Raw genomic sequence first — 25,763 nt, forward strand, 5'->3', positions numbered from 1 at the left:
ACTAGTACATGCTTAAGCAGACTTCAACTACACCATGCAGGATCAGCATGTGATCTGACTTCGACTACATGCTAAATATTTGTCGAACTAAGAAACTATCTTTGTCAAAACTAGAATTTGATCCAAAATCTCACGTAATGTCTTTAGGAAAAACAAAGCAATCCATTTTACAAGCAAAATATTATTGATATAGAGTATAAGAAATATTCATAACTATTACACATAATCAACCAAACTAAGACATTAAAACAAGCCATTCCTAAAAACGATAGTTTACTTTCCTATTGAATCTTTTCCCCTACCTTAGCAATGTATAATTTTATTCTTGCTGTGATAGACTGATCCATCACATATTAATCAAGAAAATTCAAAACTATAAGTGTACATAAAAATTACAAAAGTGACACATAGTTTACAATATTATTATATCAAAGCCTTACTATAGCATAGTCTGGTGACATAGCATTCTCTAGAGATGACAGTGGACGTGGCAGTTCTTGTTTCTTAGATGGTTTGTTCTTCAACAAACGTTGTTTTGCAAATTGTAGATTTTCCATGACATAAAACCATAGCACATGTGATATACCTCTTTTGTTAAACCGAATCACCAAGAAAAGAAGAAATCTATGGACAAATAATAAGATAATCAACATTACTAGGTCCAACCATTTTCCATGATTTAGTGGAACACCAAATAGTATTGGTAAAACTTGTTCTCCAGTAACTTTTGGGTCTCCAGGTAGTAGAGGATCAAACTCAACCCCTAACATGTCATTCTTGTACTGTCCCTATAGTTGAAAAATAAATAGCAACAATTAATTATTATATCATATCATACAATAATTTAGATGGTCCATATTTTGATTTTGTGTTTTGGACGTGTTTTTTTTATAAATCGGATATGACGTTCAACTACAGAGAATAATCCTTCGAGTCGGGAAGGATCACAATAGTCTCTGAGTATGTGATCAAATTTTTGGATGATATGTACTTCAAAAAAGGTAGGTGATAAGTATTTATAAGACAATTACTAGGGTTTGATGGCAATAATTGTTTCCTAAAATAGTCTAATATTTGTAATGTAGTACCTGAACTGCCCAAGCTGCAAAACTGAGGTAGGACATAGGATAGCGCCAAAAGAACTTCGGAATGTCATTTAGTGGTCTAAATATTTGGGAGGGCAGCATCATGAAAATCTACACCAAACCATTGAATAAATTAATCATACACGATGCTATAACACTACATTGATACTGATAATAATTTAAAAAAGAATGATTACAATTAATCATAATAAATAATATCGTATCAGTGTCAGATACTGAATGTGTGTGTTAGCGATGATTAAAAGAAGGAAGGAATTATTTGCTTACTATAAAACCGGTTCCTGTTCCTAGACCCATCATGACATTAGGGACCACTGCTGCTACAACCATGATGCAGCTCTCAACAACAGATAGGCAGCAGAACAAGTTGATACAGAAAAATGCGCAATTACTTAAACCAGGATGAAATTGCACCATGAAGTAAATTATTATTCCTGAAGAGATTGATATTAGAAAGATGAAAGGGAATGATGATATTATATTTGATATTACAAATGCAGCTTCTCCACAATGTCCTTTTGATCTTTCGCCATAGAAAACCTGATTTTTATTACAACAAACAACATTCATTAGCTATATATAAATATATACTTTATCTAGAAAAAAAATCTTTAAGATTACCTTTAATTCTTCAATGAAAAATGGTAATCCTCCACATGACAAACATATCATGAAACCATAAATGAATGATACACATTTTCCTCTAGCTAAGATGGAGGAGTTGCCTGTGCCAATGTGGAAAAAGAGGGTGCCAATAGTAATTCCTGTAAGTGTGTAGAATAATATCCTGAGCCAATAGTAGCCTAAGTCTCTACTCATGTTAAGGAAAGAACGTTTGGTGAGTGTGGAAAGTTGCTTCATCCAGTTGGCACTGTTTGTTACATTATTGGAATTTATTGCTTCCTCTTGTTTCACCTTAATTTGCATTTGAAATCAATCAATGGAATATTCTTGGTTAAAATGATGATAGATAAATATTATGTAATAAATGCTTACATTGGTTTTGGTTTTTAGTTGTTGAATTGTTGTTTTTGTATTGATGGTTAGATCTGAACTTTTGTAACTCCCTATGAGTTTTCTTCTAATGTCTGCAGTTCTTATAATTCCCACTGTTGAATTTGATGTTGTCTGTCAGGGAGAATATTCACATTCAAAAACATGATCAACAAATATCATATTAAAAATGATTAATCAGTTCCTACTAGTATTATATAAAATATTAAAATCAATTAAAATGTGTAGACTTACATGGCATCTTGCAAGAGCTTCATTAATCAAATCAAAGTCCAAATTAATGCTCATAATGAAATGATCTGAAGGATTTCTTTTGGTGGGACAAGGAAAACCTGCGTCACCAAAAAACTAATCCCAAAACATATTTATTTAGAGACACAATTTTCAAGTACTAAAATGGATTGTGGAGTCAAAGTGATTAATTACCTTTAAAGCCATGTTTGCTTGTCCAAAATAAACAGTTTCTCCATTTGATAGCAAAAGCAAATCATCAAAAATGTTAAAAGTTTCACACCCTGGCTGATGAATTGAACAAATAACTATCTTTCCTTTAAAAGCTATGTTGCTTAGGGCTTGAATGACATAGAATGCTGAGGCACTATCAAGTCCACTAGTTGGTTCATCAAGAAGTAACACATAGGGTTGTGTTAAAATCTCAAGACCAATGCTAAGTCTTTTCTTTTCACCATTGCTAATACCTCTTAAATGCCAATTTCCAATCTTAGTGTTAGCACAGTCTTCAAGTCCCATTTCTATTATTGTTTCTTCCACCAATTTGTTTATCTCTTGTTTGGTCATTTTAGAAGGTAGTCTCATGTTTGCTGAGTATGTGAGGGTTTCTCTTACACTCAAAGTTCCCAAGAAAAGTTCCTCTTGACCAACATAAGACTGAAAATTGAAAAGATTACGTAATTATTTATTAAAGTGACACAAATAATTATTACTATTTTTTATATAAATAAAATTATTACTTATGATTGCAATTTGTTTATTAGGGCATGATATTATCTTACCACTTCTTTAGAGTACAAACTTCTTTTCTTCCCGTTGATTTCAATGTTTCCAGACAGTGTAACATTTGCAGCAAGTGTTCCTGAAATAAGAGAGAGAACACTTATGAGAGAGAGAGAGAGAGAGAGAGAGAGAGAGAGAGAGAGAGAGAGAGAGAGAGAGAGAGAGAGAGAGAGAGAGAGAGAGAGAGAGAGAGAGAGAGAGAGAGAGAGAGAGAGAGAGAGAGAGAGAGAGAGAGAGAGAGAGAGAGAGAGAGAGAGAGAGAGAGAGAGATGAGAGAGAGAGAGACCGCGAGACGAGAGATCGAGGAGAGAGAGAGAGAGAGAGAGACGAGGCCGCACAGAGCGAGAGAGCAGAGTAGAGAGAGAGAGAGAGAGACCTGCCAAAGAGGTGAGTAAGGTGGTTTTGCCGCAGCCAGAAGGACCCATAACAGCCATAATCCTAGCAGGTTGAGCAAAAGCAGTGACACCATGAAGCAACTTCTTTTTCTTGTCTATACCAATTGTCACGGTTAGATCTTCCCATATCATCACCATGACCTTGGTTTGTATATATAGACTAAAAATATCAATATTGTTGTTGCTTTCTCCTTTATGAGTGGCCACATAAAACTCTGCTACAATTTGCTGTGCACTGCTCTCCCATTTATATATATATTCATCATTATCACGTACTCGTAATAACAAGTGCTGCTAGTACTTTATACTATCATGCATGTTACATATAATTAATGTTCCACGTGACTTTTACATTTCTCTGACCTATTTTATTTTGGTGAGTTATTATCTACCTTTCCCGAAAAAGGTAGGAATTCTACCCATATGAGTTGTCGGTCATTTACACTAAGGTACCATTTGTTATACTCTCTCCGTTCATTTTTAAATGTTATTTTTTGACATTTTACACATATTAAAAAAGTTAATTATTATTATTACTTTTTCAACAACAATTCTTCTTTTACTTATAATACCTTTAACTATTTATTACATTCATTTTACTTTTTCTCTCTCTCTATGTAATAATTATCTAGGGATAATTTTGACAAAATACAAGTAATATTACATTGAAGTTTGTAAGTGACAATTAAAAAGAAACAAATTTTTTTCAAAAAAGAGACACTTAAAAAGGAACGGAGGGAGTACTTATATACTATCCATTGTATTTATATGGTGGACAATATTTTCTTAAATAAAAAAATATTTTGTATGAAGAGTGTGTGAAAATATATGAACAGTGCATGAACAATATTCGTACACAGTACCGATGAACAATGATCATAAAATACAACTTTAATATAGTAAAATAAAATTGGTTAATGAAATATAAAAATTTGATTAATAAAATGATAAAATTGGTTAATACATGTTGAAATATTAAAAATAATTTTTACTGATATACTAAAATTGATTAATAAAAATTATGAAATTAGTTAATAAACGTCCATGTATCAAATATAGTTTTTAGCAGTAATTAAAATTGGTTAATATAATATAAAATGTCGGTTAACAAAATTATGAAGTTGATTAAGTACACAATTTTATATCAATATTATTTAATATGAAAATAAAAATAAATAAAATAATAATAAAAAATATAATTTTTAATATATTATTATAATATTTCAATTTTCACCGGTGAAATACGGTATATATGTATATATTTGATGTAAAAATACCATTTCTCTTATTATTAATAGGCTAACTTATAAATAATTTTAAATTTATCCCAAATTCATTAATGATATATTTAACTATTCATATATGTATCTACAATTTTGCTTTTCGATAACGTTACTTCTTATTCCTTTCATTTATTTTTACCTTTAATTTTCTTAAAACTACTATGTGAAGTGCTCCTTCAATTTATTATAAATTTGTTACTATTAGATTAGTTATATCAACACGCTGCAAAACAAATTATTTAACATATTTCATTTTTTAAGTATTATCCAATAGTAGCATAAAGATTTATTATTAAGAAAATAACAATCACATAGAAAGTATCTATTTTGTATACCAATATGCTAATTGTAATTTTTAAGCTTCAATTTTTTTATGGAGGCAAGGAAACATTATGGATGAATTTATAATTATAAAAAATTATACTGCAACAATAAAAATAATAATATTCTTAATGATATGTCAAGTAACCTAATTTTACACTAATATGATTGAACCAAATCAGATGGATAAAATTACCCACTTTTTATTGATGGGTAATGAAGTTGGCCCCATTTTTTTTTATGGTCACATTTACCGTGATACGTCTCTTTAATTCTTTGTTCTATAGTTGGACCATGCTATTTAATTAATCTTCCTTTCTTTTTCAAATGACTTTTTGCAACTTCAGGTCCATCCCCCTTATCTATATGCATGGGTAACACTTATTTTTCATTAATTATATAAAAAATATTATATAGCGGTTAATTACTTATGGGAATCAGCAGGAATGACAAGGGCAGGTCGGGGAAAAATACGTGCATGCAAATGCACATAAATTTATATTTTTAGAAATATTTGATAAAAATAATTAAATTTATTTAAAAAAATATTTTTTTTTAAATTAGAATCATGGAGTGGTTGTGATAATAAAGGAAAGAAAAACTTTTATTTATATTTTTTAATTAATAAAAAAATTGTAATTTCATGTTTGTAAAACTATGTTATGTTTATGTAAGAGTTTCTTACATCAAGTGTTGTTCTGCATACAAGCACTTGAAATATATATATATATATATATATATATATATTATATATATATATATATATATATAATATATATATCTATATATATATAATATATATATATATAATATATATATATATATATATATATATATATATATAATATATATATATATATAATATAATATATATATTGGTTCTCTAATTTGAGCGTTATAAATAATTGATCTTTCTATTACAAAATTTGTGATTTTAGTCCCTTAAACTTTATTGCGTTTAGATTTGCATGGTCCTATATCCAATTTTTATTATGTGTCAATTTATTAATGACGTGGCAGGTACTATTTGGATTCATGTCAGCATTTTCAAATATTTTAATTCCCACCTAGATATTTTAATGTAGAAGATATTTAAAAACATTTTGGAAATTGAAAAAACAAATTATAAATTGCTGAAATAGGAAATAATGCATCCTCGTTCATTGCCTTCAATGCACTTTATTTGTTCTTCAGAAATTGAAACCCTAATCCCCTTTTGGCAACCCATAATCTCCCAATCATTTCCATCGTTTCTTGTGTGTGTTTTGTATAAATCGTGAAATTCGTGCACTTTGTTACGAAGATGAAGAACTCCGGAAGTCAAAAGGAGAATGTCAAATATTATGTAAGGTATGTATTGTTGTCCTTGTGGTCCCCTTAGTTTAGTATTGCTAAAGTATTATTGTGGTCCCTGGTGCTAGTTTATGTTTTGTTTGATTCAATTTTTTTCACGCTTGCTATGAGTAATAAGATTAGGTTGAGAATACATCATAGGAGTAAATTAGTTGAGACACCTATAAAGTGGTATGTAAATGGGGAAGTTACTGAGATGAACTGGAGTTGGGATGTCAATTATATGTCTTACATGGAGTTAGAGGATATGATTAAGAGTGAGGGTTATCTCTTAAATATAAAGTGCTTGATAGTAATGGGAACCATGTGTTTGAAAGAATTTATGTCTGCTTAGAGGCTTGCAAGGCAGGGTTTGCAAAGACATGCAGACCTCTTATTGGGTTGGATGCATGTTTCTTGAAAGGGGATTATGGTGGACAATTAATGGCAGTAGTAGGGAGGGATGGCAATAACCAAAAAAATTCCAATTGCATATGTTGTAGTTGAAGCTGAAACAAAGGTTCATGGCAATGGTTTTTAGACCTTCTTATGCATGATTTGGAAGGATACAGTCAGAGGTCTTATGCATTTATATTAGATCAGTAAAAGGTAAAGCACTTATACTTATACTTATGCATTTACTTGTTTACATATTATACATGTAGATGTTTACATATTATCCATATTCTACATGTGACAGGGACTAGTTCCAGTTGTTCAAGGCATCAGTGTCAATGTGGAGTCCAGATTATGTGTGAAGCGTTTATATGGAAATTGGAAGAAGAAATGCCCAGGATTGGAATTAAATGAAGTGTTATGGGCAGCTGCTAGGGCAACAACCGTTCCAGCATGGGAAAGGGTAATGCTTAGGATGAAGGCAATGAAAGAGGGTGCATAGAAAGATATGTCAGATGTCCCTGCTTTCCATTGGAGAAGATCACACTTCAGAACATATTCAAAGTGTGACTTACAAGTAAACAATATGTGTGAAGCATTCAATAGGGCAATATTGGAGCATAGGGAGAAGCCTATTATCACTCTATTGGAAGGCATCAAGCATTACATCACCAAGAGGATGACAAGTCAGAAGGAGTTGCTACATGGCTACACTAGATCCACATGTCTTAGAATTCAGTAGGTTATTGAGAAGAATACGAAGCAAGCACAAGGATGAAGTCCCGCATGGCATGGTGATTATGGCCTATCAATATTTGGTGTCACCAATGGCATTGAAACTTACTGTGTTGACTTGAAAAAGGAAGCTTGCTCATGCAGAAAGTGAGACTTATCTGGTATACCTTGTTGTCATGTAATCGCCTGCATGTGGAACATCAAGAAACAGCCTGAGGATTATGTTACTGCATGTTATAGGTCTGTTTTGTTTATGTATACTTGTTATGTTTTGTTTTTGTATACTTGGTATGTTTTGTTTATGGACATTTGTTTTGTTTTGTTTAGGAAATATACATTTATGAACACTTACTCAAACATTGTGTATCCAACCAATGGACCACAATTGTGGCATGTAGATGATCTGAATACAATGGCACCACCAGTGATGAGGAGAGCCATAGACAGGCCGAAAAACTAGAGGAACAAGATGAATGATGAACCTAAAAGTCCTCATATACTACCAATGATATTTTCAACTGTCACATGTGCAAAATATGGTGTTATGGGACATAATAAGAGGAGTTGTAAAGACAAAAGGGCAGCTGACAGAGCAATTCCAAAAGGTGGTAATAAGTCAAAGAAGACTAAGAAAGTGAAAGGTGGAAAGGGAACAAAAAAGTCCAAAGAAAAGCAAATAGAAATTGCACAAAGTTCACAAGCCCCTCAACCTACTCAAGAATAGTTTCATTAAGACTTAAGTAGTTTATGACTTATTTTGGTTGTATTGTATGACTTAATTTGTTTATGACTTAAGTAGTTTATGACTTAAGTAGTTTCATTTTGACTCAAGTACTGTCTTGGATTTAATTTTGGATGTTCATATATTAATGTTCAAACAAGGTCAATATTAAGTATATTGGTTGTATATTAATGTTCATTTTGACAGTATTTTGAGTTCAAATTGTATCAGTTATGTATATTGGTTATATTAATGTTCATTTTGAGAGTATTTTCAATATATCAGACAACATAATTAGTACTTTATAACTTATCCTCATAACATTACAACATTATCAGTACTTTATAACATTATAACATGACATAACATTATATCAGACAACATTATCAGTACTTTATAACATGCATATCCTCATAACAACATAACCATTGTATCAGACCACATTAGAACATAATCAGTACTTTCATTCAAATTCTATTACAATATTATATCAGACAACATAAGAATATAACCTAAAACCTAATTAACCTACAACCTATTTCATCAATGTTGCCCCAACAAATGCAACCAACATAACAAACAATAACATCCGATTAATCTTCAACTATTTCTTCAACATTTTCACTTTCATCTTCAATTCTTCCTCTTTTTCTTTGTAAGATTTAACTGTCACCTTCTCTTCATTTATGTTCTTTAATAATGCAGAGATTAACTCTTTTGCCCTAGGATTCATCTCCTCATCCAACCAAATAAAGTGACTGCATTTCTTGAAACCTTGAACCTGTAAGCATCATTGGAGATGAAGTTGTAAACATCAACATATCAGACCATTAACATTTAATTTGTAAACATCAATGGAGATCCTTATACATACCTTATACATCTCACATCCATAGAAACGATGACCTGGGTTAGCATATGTACATATTGTCATCAATGGAGCATCCAAACCACAATTGCGTACATACGTATAATGATTTAAAGATCTACTTCCATGGTTGAAACCGGATTATTGCGACACCATCAACAAAAACGGAGAACTGAGCACACGATGAAGAGAAACATTTTTGCAGGAAAACGATGAAGGAGATGATGGAAATCTGAGGTTGCAGAAAAACGATGAAGGAAAACTGAGGTTGCAGAAATCTGGGCACACGAGAGGAAGCATTTATTTCCTATTTCAGCAATTTATAATTTGTATTTTAAATTTCCAATTTTTTTTAAAAATATTTTCTAAATTAAAATATCCAGGTGGGAATTAAAATATTTGAAAATGCTTACATGTATCCAAATAGTACCTGCCGCGTCATTAATGAATTGACACATAATCAAAATTGCATAGGGGATCATGCAAATCCAAACACAATCAAATTTAAGGGACCAAAATCGTAGGTTTTATAATAGGGGGACTAATTGTTTAAAACGCCCAAACTAGGGGGGCCAAAAGTGCATCTAAGTCATATATATATATATATATATATATATATATTATATATATATATATATATATATAATATATTATATATAATATATATATATATATATATATATATATATATATCCTATTTTAAAATCAAAACCTTAACCTATACAGTATGTCTTTTTATAAATAAAATGAACAATGATGTTTAAATTTTGACATTTTTATTTTTTTATTTTTATTTTTTTAAAACAAATTTGGTTAATTTGTTCTAAAAAAAAGTGAAAAATATATTTTAAATGTAAAAATAAGCATATTAATCTATTAAAAAAAATTAAAAGAAAAATAAGCAGGGAAGCCCGCCGTCCGCCAATACGCCACCTCAACGGGACGGGACTAGATTTTTAAGTTCAATTTCACTTGGCGGGCTTGCCCTCCCCACCCTCTTTTTTGGCGGGCTTAAGGCGAGGGTGGGGTGAGCGGCCCATTTTGCCACCCCTAACGTATAAGGTTGGTTAATGCATTTCATAATTTTGTTAATAATTTTTCAAAAATAAAAATAGATAAATAGTAAAATTGTTCTGTTTCGGAACCAGAAATGGATGAGATTGCAGAAATCACGGCGGAACAGATTTTCGTCGGTGACTTTACGATGTGACACCGTGTATCGAATGTTGCGATCACGATGTTTCTTGAATAGTAAGCTTTAATCTTGAGTCAACATTATTGATCGACATAGTGTAAGACCCCAAATTTGACCCTAAGATCCCTTATGTTGTTTCATCATATGCATTGGCTTTGGGGATCACACCTTGGCATCCTCATCACCCCTAATTCATTGAGTTTGCATTAGGAGAGATCATCAAGCATATCTGATTGTATCATACTTTGTTTTTCATTATTTACTAACCAAAATACCAAAAATATATCAATGTATAGTTTGTTGCTTTTGTAGGTAGTGTGGGCATCCACCAATGCCTCATCAAGCTCATATCTAGGGTTTAAGACCCTCAATGCAAGGAGACTAATCAAAAGATGGTTCACATTGACTCTAGACATCATATATGGATCCCCATGGTCTTCACATATCATTTTGATCAAGAATTCATCAAGAGTTTGAAGCTTGTTTGACTTGGAAGCCCTAATTCATCTGGGTATCTTATGTGACTTCCTCAACAAGTTTCTTCAACATTTGATCCAATATTTCAAGGGATACTTCATATTACATATATATGATCCTCCATTAGTCCCAAAGATTAAGAGAGTGTCAAGCTAGCAAGTTGGTTCATGGTGGTTGACCAAAGAAAGTCAACTGGTCAAAACTGGGGTTCCCTAGACCTTATCTCCTACAATTTTTGTCATATGAAAATTATTCCAAGATAAAAGTTACTCATAATGACATTCCAAACAACTTTAATGTTGAAGTAAAGAGCTATTTTTGCTTGGAAAGTCATTTTTTATGGTGAAAGATTATAGGTCATTTTGTTTGAACCCTAGTTAGGAGGTCAATTTCCCAAGACCATAACTTGCTCAATTTTTATGAGATGAAATCCATTCAAAGTCCATAATCAAAATCAAGATGTCCTATTCAACTTTTGTGTTTGTAGGGAGTTCAAATTCAACTTTCAAATGCATGTGCCAAGAGGAAACATGATAGGTCATTTTGGGTCATTATCATTGAACAAGTGATTTTCCTCAACTTCTAAAATGCATAACTCCTTCATGCCAAATACAAATGAGGTCAAATTTATGACCAAATTGAATAGGTTGGAAATAGCTACAACATTGATGAAGGAACTGTTTCCATTTGAATTCCATAGCAAAAGTTATTCAAGGTGGAAGAAGTAAACATTTGACTTGGTACTTAGAAAATTTTCAAATATGTTTGATTTTCCAAACTTTCACCTCAACATTCATCATGATCCAAGATTCAAATGGAAAAGTGTTCAACATGAAATTTGTTCCCGTTGATCTCACCTTTCCAAAACGTCCAAGGTCATATAGTTTGGATCAAAATTGAAGGACTTGTGCATGGGTGTAATGCATGGTCCCATTTGGAAGATTTTCACAACCATTTCCCATTCCACATTGCATGGCTTCATGAATTACTTTCAGCACCACATGTGCATATTTTTAGACCTATTCCAATCACTCTTTGGGCTTTGTACACACCCAAGCAAGCTTGCATTAGGTAATTTCTATTTTTTGATTTCAAATGGAAGTGTGTGGAAAACATGTAATAACCCTATAAATACAAGTGATATGAGCTTAGAAATGAAAGGATACCTTGCCCAAGTTTTGCCAAGACAACTTAGACCCCTCACTCCATAGAATTTCTTGAGGATTTCATTGAAATTGAGTTTGAATTTCACCTTCTATTTTGAAGTTCAAACTCCAAGAATTCATTTCCCTTTCCATTTTAATTGATCACTACAAGCAAGAGGAAGAGGAATCAAGCAAATTTGAAGCTACTCGAAGGTGAAAATTCAGAAACTTAATCTCTTCGATTCTATCTCAATTCTTCACTATTCTTTGTAATTTTCGGTTTGCTGAAGTTCTACCAATGTAGGCAACAAGACTGGGTTGCTTTGAGGTCAAATCGAAGCAACTCAGTTCATGTTCCTCAAAATTCAAATCCTTGTATCTTTTTAGATACTTGGAATTGGAGAAAATTGAGGTCAGATTCGTGATCCTGAGCATTTTCTCTTCAAATTAGTGTCCTTGTTTTCCATATTTCATGAAGTTTAGGTTGGACCAGTCTGGTGGTCCTCACCGGAGAAGATGACCGAAGCTAGGGCTCCGGTGGTATGTTGGCAAGGTTCCAACCATCTGATCTTGGTCCAACGTTTTAATCTTAGCCCTTGCTTTTGCATACCACGCGTGTACACGCGTTGACTAAGGTGTTGGATGGAAGCGCGTGTTTGACCATCGGATTTACCACCTCAATTAATGAGGGAGATCTGATGGCCTTTGTTTTTTTGAATTTCTTTTTATTTTCTGATTTTTCATTTAATTCCTTTATTTTGTTTAATTCATAATAATTTCATTTTTAATCCAAAAAATATGGGACTTTCACAAAAAATCTTCAAATATTTATCTCTTACATTTTCTGAATTAAATTTTTTTTTTGGATTAATTTTGATATTTTTCATGAATTAAATGTTTTTATGTATATTTTTAATTGTTTAAAAATACTTCTGACTTTTTAAAAATCATGAAATTTTTTGTCTAAGATCCTTTGACCTTGTTTGACCTAGGATAAATCTCTTGGCTATTTATTTAGGGTTTTGAAAAGATTTTAGGTTTTGACCAATTTAAATTGTATTTTAATGCATTTTTAATTTTATTTTTAATTGATTAATTGTGTAAAAATTATGTTGAGCCATTTTTGTGGTCTTGTGATGTTTGACTATTTGTTTGGGCCTTGGTCAAGGTTGATTTTACTTTTGTTGGATTAAAATCATTGGATTTAGGGGATTGATGAAATATATATTTCATCTCCCAAAATGAATGAATGATTTTAATTTGATAAAATTCCTCCCATGACCAATTTGTGTTTCTCTCATTTCCCCTCCCCTTTCATCTTCATCCCTATTCTTTCCCATTCCTTTCATTGACCAATAAAATCTCAATATCCTAAGGCTAATTGGTTCATCAATGACCTTGTGTCAGATGAATCAATACAAGTATGGATGGGATATGTCAATCCTTTTTTATCTTTTCTTTTAGTGTGTGGTATGTTTTAGGTGTTTGGTTCACTATACCAAATATCTAACGTGCATTAATACCTAAATTTTCATTGCCTGACCTCAGATAGTTGTGACTTCTACATAAGTCCAATTATGATTGCTTAACATAGAGCTAAATTTGACCCTAAAGCCATAGCATTCTAGTAAGTGAGATTGTAAGTCTCCTATCTTTCATGGTATTGTGTGGAAACCTGGCCTTTTTTACTTCCTATGGAAGATGTCTTGGTTCAAGGATCCATGCTTGTGAATAGATGGTTGAGTGTTCTCCAAAGAATGACTTAATCAATTGAAAAGCAAAATACTACTAACATCCAATTAACTTTGACTAACATTTGACTAACTCTTATTAATCTTGTTTTACTTTCAAGTCATTTATTTTATGCAATTTAATTTCTAGTCATTTATCATTCATTGTCATTTACATTTCATTAAACTTGTCTATGTTTATGCCATTTCCACTTTGCTCATTTGAGCCATATATTGTGATTGTACATATTTGTTTGTGTATTTTAATTGTGCTTGTGGTCTTAGACCTTAAAATACCTAATAAACAACAAAAACCCTAAAAAAATGTTTGAGTGAACTGTTGAGCCTGATCTGAACTCTTGGACTTAGGATTAGGCAACATTCCATATGCAAAAGGACTTGGCCAATGCCAACATTTTGAGACCAAGTTATTGTGAATTGAACCTTCATCTGATGCAAGTATTGTGATTTATTTGAACTTATCTGCTACATGGTCTTGATGCAACTGTTACTTTGATCCTGTGTCTGGGGCTTTCTTCTGAGTTGATCAAAAAGTATTTCATCTGAGACAAAAAAGACTGCTAGTTATGGGATTTGCTTGCTTGGATGTGGCCATCTTTATTTGATGTCTTGATCTTCATGATGCTTGATATTGCTAATTACTTGTTGGTAATTGCTTGATTCAAAGTCCAAAGGGAAAGTGGGTTTACTATATGACATTCTTGTCTGTTGGATTGCATCCCATTGGTCAGATCTTTTCAACTTTTAACTTTTAAATTTATGCTTAGGATTAGTATCTTCATCTCCTCCCACTTCTTAATTTCAAAATCTCTCTCCCTTTTCAAAGATCTTTTTTACTTGTGATTTTAAACTTATACTCTATTTAAATGATTAGAAGTTTTGGCCTTATGTCAATGAATTTTCAAAGCTTTTTCTTAAATCAAACTTGTAAATAAATCTAATCATATTGACTTAAAATTTCAAAAGACAAAAAGAATTAACACTCATTCAAACTTTGGGGCCATTTATGCCTCTTTTAACTTAAATTTTGATTAAAACCAATCCACTCATTTTGAAATTGATACCACGAACTACGAGGTTTTGATCCCTCATTTTTATGTTGGTATGTAGGCACAAGTCCGAAGGTCTTGTCAAACACAAAAATAATTAATGAATTATTTCCTCATCCCTCCACTCTATTTATTGCAAACATCATTTTGTACAAAAACACGCATGCACACAAAAAAGGGCTCCCTAGGAGTACCTAGGACACTTTGGGTGCTAACACCTTCCCTCTGTGTAACCAACCCCCTTACCTGTAATCTCTGACATTTTATTAGTTTTGATTTGAAAACTTATTATCTTTGGGTTTTGTTCGTACTTTTCCCTTTTCCTTTGGAAACAATAAAAGTGCGGTGACGACTCTGGTTTTATTGACGTTAAGCTTATCCATAGCTTGATGGTCATGAATTTACCGCTGTCATACCCCAATTTTCTCTGGGCATATTTAAATTTTTGAAAAATCGATTTCATCTTTAATTTGCATCATATGCACAGCATGACATGCATTCCATCATGAATAATAACTAAAATATCAGTCAGAATAAATTTATTAAAAATACAGACAAATCGGTTGAATCATTTCTCAAGAACATGCACAAATCAGCGGGTAAGAAGTTTCAAAATTAAAATTGCAGACGCCAGTATCATTAATCTACGGTTCATGTAGTTTAACCTGGTGTGCTCGTTGTATTTTTCAGCAGCTGTTTCAGTTGCGTTTTGACCCGCCTGAGCCTTTTAACAGGTGAAAATTTATTTCAAAATTTAAAGAAACGCTGTATTTTTTCAATAAGTATATTTTGTACTGATCATTTTAGTGTGCCCGATTTAATTTTTTGAGCAAATTTATATCCGACTTTTATTTATAATCAATCATTTTTTAGGTTAATTATTCAACTAAAGTAATTAAAATTTATTCAAAATACTTATTAGAAATTTTTAATAGGAAATTTTAAATAATGGTAGTTGTTTTAAAAAAAAATGAAATTAGCATTGGACTCCTTTTTTTACAGCTGGTATTCAGACTGCCCACTATGTCTTTTCTCTCTCACTCTACACGCCACCTACATACACTCTCCAACGTCTCACTCACCTCACATCACGGACACATCATCACCTCTCTCCATTCACTACCCTCATTTTTGAATCTTCCCTCACTCTACACGCCAAGTTACACACATAACCCACCCACAAAAAATGACCCCTCTCTCTTCTCTCACCAATGGCTTACAAAAAAGAGAAAAGAAAGAAACAAAAAGAGGAAACAAAAAAAACACTCTTCTTCTTCTTGAAAAGAAGCGCTTCCCACACCTCTGAGCCTCTCTCCACTCAGTAAGAAAAAACAAAACAAAAAGAGAAAAAGTGACTTTCTTCGTCTTCCTCCTCAAAACAGAGTCCTTTCGTCGCCATACAACATCTTCTTCTTCCTTCGCCGGCGCGCCCTTCCGCCGACGACGAAACCACCATCTCTTGCCGGCAAACATGAAATTCTAGTTAACAGACTTTTGATGTCACACGGGATGCTATGACATCCAATTCCGCGCAGACAAGAATTATGCAGAACTTAAAAATAAAGTGCAGTAAACAACACAAGGAACTGTTTACCCAGTTCGGTGTCACACACACCTACGTCTAGGGGCTACCAAGTCAGGGAGGAAATCCACTATTAGTAGTATTAATTCAAACCTTAAACCAACTGTTTAATCCTATCACTTAATACCTACCCAATGCAATTTCAATCTTACACTAAGATCAGAGTTCCTACTCACTCCCCCTCAATCACCTCAGTGATTACAACCTTTAATTATATTAAAGTTTATAGTGAAGTCACACTTCAAACAACTCTTGATTGTGCTTAACAACTTTAATCAAGATACACAGCACTCACGCTTAAAAAGCTTAGAGTGACACAACACTTACAACTCAATGAACACCCTAGTCCAATGCAATCATCTAGGTGATAATTGCTTGGCTCACAAGATACACCTAATACAAGACACACAAAAATACAGCAGTGAAGTATGATGGAACAATAAAATCTTCACGCCTCAAATCCCCTAGTTCTGAATGAAGGATTGCCATCCTTTTATATTGCAGCACTTGGGCCTTGTACTTGTATTTCCTAAAATTAAGGTTAAGCAAGTTAACCTAATTTCCACATATTAGGGTACTAACAAATAGGCTATTTGTTAGGTTCATTAATTGTAGCTTAGTTGTTAGTTTCCTGGATTTTAGCTCAGTTGTTGGATTCCTGAAAAATAGCCTGAGAAAAATACTGAAACAAAAAAACTAACCATCCTACAATTTAGCATATGCTGTCAGGAATGAATGTCACAACATTCAGTTTGACGTCCAGAACATAGACCATATGCTAATTCTGTTATTTTTCTGAAAACAGACTGTACAAAATGCTGTACTATAAAAGACCAACCAGTCTATACTTCAGTATCAGCTTACAGTAACAAATGTCAAAACATCCAATTTGACATTTACAGAATGGGCCTTATGCCAGGTCTGTTATCCTCCTGAAGAACAGACTGAGATACATACTGAACTGTAGCAGCAAACCAACCTGCCTATTATTCAGTATATGCTGTCAATGATGAATGTCATAACATCAAGTTTGACATTCAGACAGTAGGCCTTATGCCAGGTTTGTTATCCTCCTGAAGAACAGACTGAGATACATACTGAGTTATAGCAGACAACCAATTGTTCTACACCTCAGTATCTGCTGTTAGGGATGAATGTCATTACATCTAGTTTGACATTCAGTAAATCCTGTATTAGCTAAACCTGCAGCATACTACTCAAATATGTCATGACATCAGTCAAGACATCAGAGTACAGTTAGATGTTCTAACACAAAATGCAGCCAATGAAACATCTCCAAAGCATGTCATGAATCAGTCAAGACATTAGTGTTATGCTGGTGTTTTAACATAAAATGCAGCCAATCAAACATCTACAAACTCCCCCTTTGGCAAATTTTTGGCTAAAACAACTTGGCATCACAACAGAGTTCACAGCAACGGAAAACACACATCTAGCAGGGAAATTAACCTAGCTAATACACTCAGAGCAGCAGCACACTCAACACACATAGATGTTAAATAAAAACTTCACATATCAGCACACATACAGAAGTTAAATAAAAACTTCTACCAGCAGCACAACCTCTGGATTAGAGGATCTTCAATATCTGTCTAATTAATCTGTTGTCCTGGGGCATCACAGGTGTTACTCCCCCTTTTTGTCAAAAATGTTGCCAAAGCAACATTGTTACTAATACATCAATCTTGTCAGAAACACAATCTTGATTTTACTTCACAGTTTCAATCAAGAATACCCCCTCTTGATCTTGCTTTACAGCTTTGATCAAGACACCACCCACTTGATCTTGCTTCACAGCTTTGATCAAGTAGTCACACACTCTTGCTTTACAGCAGGTACACCCATATCAGATGCCATGACTTTGAGTCTGACATCTTGAACCACTCCTGCATGAACACTATCTTGAAGTCCAGCAGGCACATAGGTTGTCTCATGTTAGGATATCCCCTTAACATCTTGTTACCACACTTGCAGCAAGTAACATAGTTGTGATCTGTTGTCCAGTCATAACACACTTCCAATTGTTTAATAGGTTGAGATATTAAACAATACATCCCAAACATCATTGGTTGCTATAAGTCCTCAGAAAGGCATATTCCCAATTTGCCCCTTAAGTTTTCAAACTGAGTAGCATCCAGAGCCTTTGTGAATATGTCAGCAAGTTGTAGTTCCGTGGCTACATGTTCCAAGGTAATCACTTTGTCTTCCACCAGATCTCTGATGAAGTGATGTCTAATGTCAATATGTTTGGTCCTGCTGTGTTGGATGGGATTCTTGGAAATATTGATGGCACTGAGATTGTCACAGAACAACGTCATGACATTTTGAGAGACATTGTACTCAGTAAGCATCTGTTTCATCCACACCAGTTGGGAACAACTGCTTCCAGCTGCTATGTACTCAGCCTCTTCAGTGGACAGTGATACACAGTTCTGTTTCTTGCTGAACCATGATATGAGATTGTTTCCCAAGAAGAAACATCCTCCTGATGTGCTTTTTCTGTCATCAGCACTCCCAGCCCAATCAGCATCACAATACCCAGATAAGACAGGCTCAGAGCCATGAGAGTATAGCATACCATAGTCACAAGTCCCATTGACATACTTGAGAATCCTCTTGACTTGATTTAAGTGGCTCACTTTGGGTTCTGCTTGGTATCTAGCACACACTCCAACTGCATAGGAAATATCAGGTCTACTTGCAGTTAGATATAGTAGACTACCTATCATGCTTCTATACAAGCATTGATCAACACTGGGACCTCCTTCATCTTTGGTTAATTTTAAGTGAGTAGGTGCAGAAGTTCTTTTGTGTCTAGCATTATCCATACCAAACTTCTTCACTATGTTTTTGGCATATTTGCTTTGGGAGAGAAACATAGAATCCTCCATTTGGTTAACTTGCATTCCATGAAAATAAGTCAATTCCCCAACCAGACTCATTTCAAACTCAGATTGCATTTGGTGAACAAAATGTTTCACCATTTGCTCTGACATTCCACCAAAGACAATATCATCCACATAAATTTGGGCAATCATGATTTTGCCATCTTCATCCTTCACAAACATGGTCTTATCTATCTCTCCTTTCCTGTACCCATGAGAGGTCAGAAATTCAGTCAACCTTTCATACCAAGCTCTAGGAGCTTGCTTCAACCCATACAAAGCTTTCCTCAACTTGTACACATGTTTAGGCAGGTTAGGATCACAGAACCCTTTAGGTTGTTCCACATAGACTTCCTCATTCAAGTAGCCATTTAAAAAGGCACTCTTCACATCCATTTGGAACAATTTGAACTTCAGAATGCAGGCCACACCTAACAGCAATCTGATTGACTCAAGTCTAGCAACAGGTGCAAACGTCTCATCAAAATCAACCCCTTCAACTTGAGTATATCCTTGTGCCACTAGTCTTGCTTTATTCCTAGTGATTACTCCTTTCTCATCAGACTTGTTCTTGTAAATCCACTTGGTACCAATGATGTTAGTCCCTTCAGGTCGTGGAACTAACTCCCATACTTCATTCCATTTAAACTGCTCCAGTTCATCTTGCATGGCATTGATCCAATATTCATCAGTCAGGGCTTCTTTCACATTTTTTGGTTCAACCTTGGATACAAAACAGGAATTTGAGTTATTCTCCCTTGATCTGGTAGTCACACCACTATTGGGATCCCCTATGATAAGATCCTTGGGGTGGTCCTTCTTAATTCTGATAGAAGGCACTTTGTTGGATGCATCTACCTCACATTCAGGAGGAGTCTCATGTACCTCTTCGGACTTGACTGGAATGTCTGTTGACGTATCAAGGAATGTTCCAACATCCTCTATGACATTGATTCCTTCCTTTATCATCCATAATAACATTTATGGATTCCATCAGGACATTGGTCCTGTAGTTGAACACTCTGTAGGCTCTGTTGTTAGTTGAGTATCCTAGGAATATACCCTCATCACTTTTGGGATCCATTTTCCTTATCTGTTCACGATCTGTAAGAATGTAACACTTGCTTCCAAAGATATGAAAGTACTTCACAGTGGGTTTTCTGCCTTTCCATATTTCATACAGAGTGGAAGAGGTTCCTTTTCTCAAGGTAACTCTATTGTGAACATAGCAAGCTGTATTCATAGCTTCGGCCCAAAAGTGCATAGGAAGCTTCTTTGCATGAATCATTGCCCTGGCAGATTCTTGAATAGTTCTGTTTTTCCTTTCAACTATCCCATTTTGCTGAGGAGTTATAGGAGATGAAAACTCATGACTTATCCCTTCAGATGAGCAAAACTCATCAAACTTGGAATTCTTAAACTCCATCCCATGGTCACTCCTAATTCGGACAACACAACTGTCCTTTTCCCTTTGAAGTCTGATGCACAGTTCTTTGAAGACATCAAATGCATCTGACTTTTCTCTGATGAAGTTTATCCAAGTGTATCTAGAATGGTCATCAACAACCACATAGGCATACCTCTTTCCACCCAGACTTTCAACCTGCATAGGTCCCATTAAGTCCATGTGCAAAAGCTCTAGAGTTTTGGATGTTGTAGGATGTCCCAGCTTAGGATGTGACATCTTGGTTTGCTTGCCAACCTGACATTCTCCACAGACTCTTCCTTCATCAATAAGCAGCTTTGGGATTCCTCTAACTGCTTCCTTGGATATGATCTTTTTCATTCCCCTTAAATGGAGATGACCAAGACGCCTATGCCACAGCTTCACCTCATGTTCTTCCCTGGCTGAGGAGCAAATTATGGAGTAGTTTGAGACTCTAGGTTCCCACAGATAACAGTTATCTTTGGATCTGGATCCTCTCATAACTTCCTGATTATCTCCATTCGTCACAACATATAGCTCCTTAGTGAACTGAACATAGAACCCTTGATCAGACATCTAGCTTATGCTGATGAGATTAGCAGTTAGTCCTTTTACTAACAGCACATTATTCAGTTCTGGAACTCCAGAGCTGTCCAGCTTACCCACACCTTTGATTTTTCCTTTAGCACCATCACCAAAGGTCACATAACTGGTAGTGTGAGGTTGTATATCCACCAATAAATTCTCCATACCAGTCATATATCTTGAGCAGCCACTATCAAAGTACCAATCTTCTCTGGTAGATGCCCTTAGAGCCGTGTGAGCTAACCTAGCAAACCATTGTCGTTTCTTGATGGGGGCATTATGCTTGTATGCCTTATGCTTAGGTCTGACATAAGGGGTTTGGTTAGGATAACCATGCAGCATGTAGCAGAAGGCTTTTATATGACCAAACCTACCACAGTAGTGACATCTCCATCTCTGAAATTTCTTCTTCTGATGGTTACTCATCCTGGTTCCCTGATGTTGAGATATTGGGTGTGACTTCTGCTTGAATTTCTGAACTTCAGCCTTTGAGCGTTTGAGTTCAGCTGAGGATTTCTTCACAAAGCCTAAACCAGACATGGTTCCTGACTTCTGTCCCACCTTTAGGATCTCCTCCAAAGTGTCTGTTCCTTTATTTAGCATTCTGATGGATTTTGTCATTTGATCTAGCTTGGAGGTCAGCAAGGTTATCTCACCATTTAGACCATCTATGACTGTCAGATGCTTCTGTTTCTCATCCTCCAGCTCCTTGATGAGTTTCTTCTGCTTTTCTAATTATACACGCACTTCTGCACTTTCGACACATAGCTCTTTATATGATGCAGCAAGTTCATCAAAGGTCAGTTCATCTCCACTTGAGTCATCATCAGTGGCACAAACACTAGTTAGTGCAGTGACATGTTTAGCAGATTCTCCTTCAGATTCACTCTCAGAATCTCCTTCAGGCCATGTGACAGATAGCCCCTTCTTTTGCATCTTTAGGTAAGTAGGACATTCAGCTCTAACGTGTCCAAAACCTTCACATCCATGACACTGGATTCCCTTGCCTTGGTTGAACTTTTCTTCAGAAGTTGATCTTTTCCTGATGTCAGACGATATGTTCTTGACATTTGGTCTACCTTTTTTATCAATCTTCTTTACGAACTTGTTGAACTGTCTCCCAAGCATGGCTATGGCTTCTGATATGCTTTCATCACCTCCAGTACTTCATGCTTCTGAATCCTCTTCAGTATTTGATACAAAAGCTACGCTTTTGTTCTTCTTTTCAACATTTTCACACAAGCCCATTTCAAAAGTTTGGAGAGAACCAATAAGCTCATCCACCTTCATATAGCAGATATCCTGAGCCTCTTCTATAGCAGTGACCTTCATGGCAAATCTCTTAGGTAATGACCTGAGAGTCTTTCTTACAAGTTTCTCTTCATCCATTTTCTCACCTAAGCCACTAGAAGTGTTGGCAATTTCAAGAATATTCATGTGGAAGTCATGAATAGTCTCGTCCTCTTTCATCCTCAGATTTTCAAACTTGGTGGTTAGCATCTGAAGTTTAGACATCCTCACCTTGGAGGTACCTTCATGAGTTATCTTGAGGGTATCCCAAACTTATTTAGCCAGCTCACAGTGATGCACCAGTCTGAAGATGTTCTTACTTATTCCATTGAACAGTGCATTCAAGGCCTTACAGTTTCCAAGGGCTAAAGCCTCTTGCTCCTTGTCCCACTCTTCTTCTGGAATTTGCATAGTGATTCCATCTTTCCCTGTCTTCGTTGGATATTCCCATCCTTTGTTAACAGCTCTCCAGACTTTGCTATCTAGAGACCTCAAGAAGGCTATCATACGAGGTTTCCAGTCATCATAGTTAGAACCATCCAACATGGGTGGTCTATTTGAGTATCCTACATCCTTGTCCATGGTACTAGAAAGTAACTTCCCTAGATCTCACCCAGAAATTAACAGACAGGGTGCCTGCTCTGATACCAATTGAAATTCTAGTTAACAGACTTTCGATGTCACACGGGATGCTATGACATCCAATTCTGCGCAGACAAGAACTATGCAGAACTTAAAAATAAAGTGCAGTAAACAACACAAGGAATTGTTTACCCAGTTCGGTGTCACACACACCTACGTCTGGGGGCTACCAAGCCAGGGAGGAAATTCACTATTAGTAGTATTAATTCAGACCTTAAACCAACTGTTTAATCCTATCACTTAATACCTACCCAATGCAATTTCAATCTTACACTAAGATCAGAGTTCCTACTCACTCCCCCTCAATCACCTCAGTGATTACAACCTTTAATTATATTAAAGTTTATAGTGAAGTCACACTTCAAACAACTCTTGATTGTGCTTAACAACTTTAATCAAGATACACAGCACTCACACTTAAAAAGCTTAGAGTGACACAACACTTACAACTCAATGAACACCCTAGTCCAATGCAATCATCTAGGTGATAATTGCTTGGCTCACAAGATACACTTAATACAAGACACACAAAAATACAGCAGTGAAGTATGATGGAACAATAAAATCTTCACGCCTCAAATCCCCTAGTTCTGAATGAAGGATTGCCATCCTTTTATATTGCAGCACTTGGGCCTTGTACTTGTATTTCCTAAAATTAAGGTTAAGCAAGTTAACCTAATTTCCACATATTAGGGTACTAACAAATAGGCTATTTGTTAGGTTCATTAATTGTAGCGTAGTTGTTAGTTTCCTGGATTTTAGCTCAGCTGTTGGATTCCTGAAAAATAGCCTGAGAAAAATACTGAAACAGAAAAACTAACCATCCTACAATTTAGCATATGCTGTCAGGAATGAATGTCACAACATTCAGTTTGACGTCCAGAACATAGACCATATGCTAAGTCTGTTATTTTTCTGAAAACAGACTGTACAAAATGTTGTACTGTAAAAGACCAACCAGTCTATACTTCAGTATCAGCTTACAGTAACAAATGTCAAAACATCCAATTTGACATTTACAGAATGGGCCTTATGCCAGGTCTCTTATCCTCTTGAAGAACGGACTGAGATACATACTGAATTGTAGCAGCAAACCAACCTGCCTATTATTCAGTATATGCTGTCAATGATGAATGTCATAACATCCAGTTTGACATTCAAACAGTAGGCCTTATGCCAGGTCTGTTATCCTCCTGAAGAACAGACTGAGATACATACTGAGTTATAGCAGACAACCAATTGTTCTACACCTCAGTATCTGCTGTCAGGGATGAATATCATTACATCTAGTTTGACATTCAGTAAATCCTGTATTAGCTAAACCTGTAGCATACTACTCAAGTATGTCATGACATCAGTCAAGACATCAGAGTACAGTTAGATGTTCTAACATAAAATGCAGCCAATGAAACATCTCCAAAGCATGTCATGACATCATTCAAGACATTAGAGTCTAGCTAGTGTTTTAACATAAAATTCAGCCAATCAAACATCTACAAAACCAATAACCATCACGCCGACGAACGCAAACCTTCAACTGATAACATCCCTAATCCTCTTCATCTCGCCGCGACACTCCGTTCACCCACCTTCTTCTTCTCAATGCCTCATTCATCGACATCTTCGCTAACAACCGTCCTCCATTGCCGACGAAAAAAAACCAACTTAACCCCATGCGATTCACCACTGAAAAACCTTCTCCATTGTCACCAAACACAGCAAGGCGCCACTACTGAAAAACTTTGGAGAAGTACAGGCTTTTCAACTTGATCTCCCAAGCATGATGGCCAGGTTGCGGGTGCGGTTTTAATGGCCGCTGCTAGCTTCGATTCGGAGTGTGAAGCTTTTAGGTTCATTAAGAGCTCGCACCAGAATCCCGCATCATACAACGGTTCGAACAACAATAAGAAGCAGTACCAAGGCCACACGACCACATTCTCGCCGGTTGGTCTTTTTCCTTTTGATTCTATTTTGATTTGGATTATGTATGTTTGTTTTCATGTCATTATGCCTTGATTTTCTGTTTTCTATCTCTTGTTTTCGTTTGTGATAAAGACGCCTTGATTTTCTGTTTGCTATCTCTTGTTTTCGTTTGTGATAAAGATGATACAATCGATTTTGTAAAATTGTCGGAAGTGATGAAGAGGGTATATACTGTTGTTTCCATTTCTGTTTTTACTTAAGTTAATTAGGTTCATCTTCGTTCATATGCCGTTACGCAGTTGTTTCTTATTTTTACGTTGTTGAATGTGATCGGTTTCGGATTAAGCATCACGCTCGTACAAATTTGTTTCATGTTTGGATTGTGTAACATTATCGAAACCTTTGCAATTTAATATGCTGATGCTGTTTTGAATGTTTCTGGTTTAAATTTGGTCAGGAAATTCTTGAAACTTACTCCAATTAATTGTATGTTGCATATTGGTTTTATAATTATTTAAGTATGAGATTTGTTTCCTTTCATTAATTATTCCATATCATTTCTGTTCACCGGTTGGAATTGGTAATGTTGTGAATTTATTTTACGTTA

At 34.9% G+C, this 25,763-nt stretch overlaps 1 protein-coding gene across 1 annotated transcript; it reads right to left on the reverse strand.

Annotated features, from left to right (window-relative positions):
- Positions 1-234: 234 nt before the first annotated feature.
- LOC127126341 (ABC transporter G family member 15) lies at positions 235-3,787 on the reverse strand. The gene is made up of 9 exons (XM_051055252.1): positions 3,511-3,787; positions 3,134-3,213; positions 2,547-3,008; positions 2,355-2,468; positions 2,103-2,234; positions 1,728-2,021; positions 1,374-1,646; positions 1,089-1,196; positions 235-788 (listed from the first exon to the last, which is right to left on the reverse strand). Exons 1-9 carry the CDS (start codon positions 3,665-3,667, stop codon positions 429-431), a joined length of 1,980 nt encoding a protein of 659 aa, XP_050911209.1. The 5' UTR covers positions 3,668-3,787; the 3' UTR covers positions 235-428.
- Positions 3,788-25,763: the final 21,976 nt, after the last annotated feature.

Source organism: Lathyrus oleraceus, chromosome 3 (genome assembly GCF_024323335.1).
Source record: "Lathyrus oleraceus cultivar Zhongwan6 chromosome 3, CAAS_Psat_ZW6_1.0, whole genome shotgun sequence".
In the NCBI taxonomy this organism is placed as follows: domain Eukaryota; kingdom Viridiplantae; phylum Streptophyta; class Magnoliopsida; order Fabales; family Fabaceae; genus Lathyrus; species Lathyrus oleraceus.

Bases quoted from the DNA above. Each gene is read 5' to 3' on its own strand.
- LOC127126341 (XM_051055252.1), bottom strand. From the start codon at position 3,667: ATGGTGATGATATGGGAAGATCTAACCGTGACAATTGGTATAGACAAG. The intron at 2,022-2,102 runs GTAAGCATTTAT...ATGCAAATTAAG, and splicing joins AACTAAAAACCAAAACCAAT to GTGAAACAAGAGGAAGCAAT. The intron at 1,647-1,727 runs GTAATCTTAAAG...AATAAAAATCAG, and splicing joins TTTTCATTGAAGAATTAAAG to GTTTTCTATGGCGAAAGATC.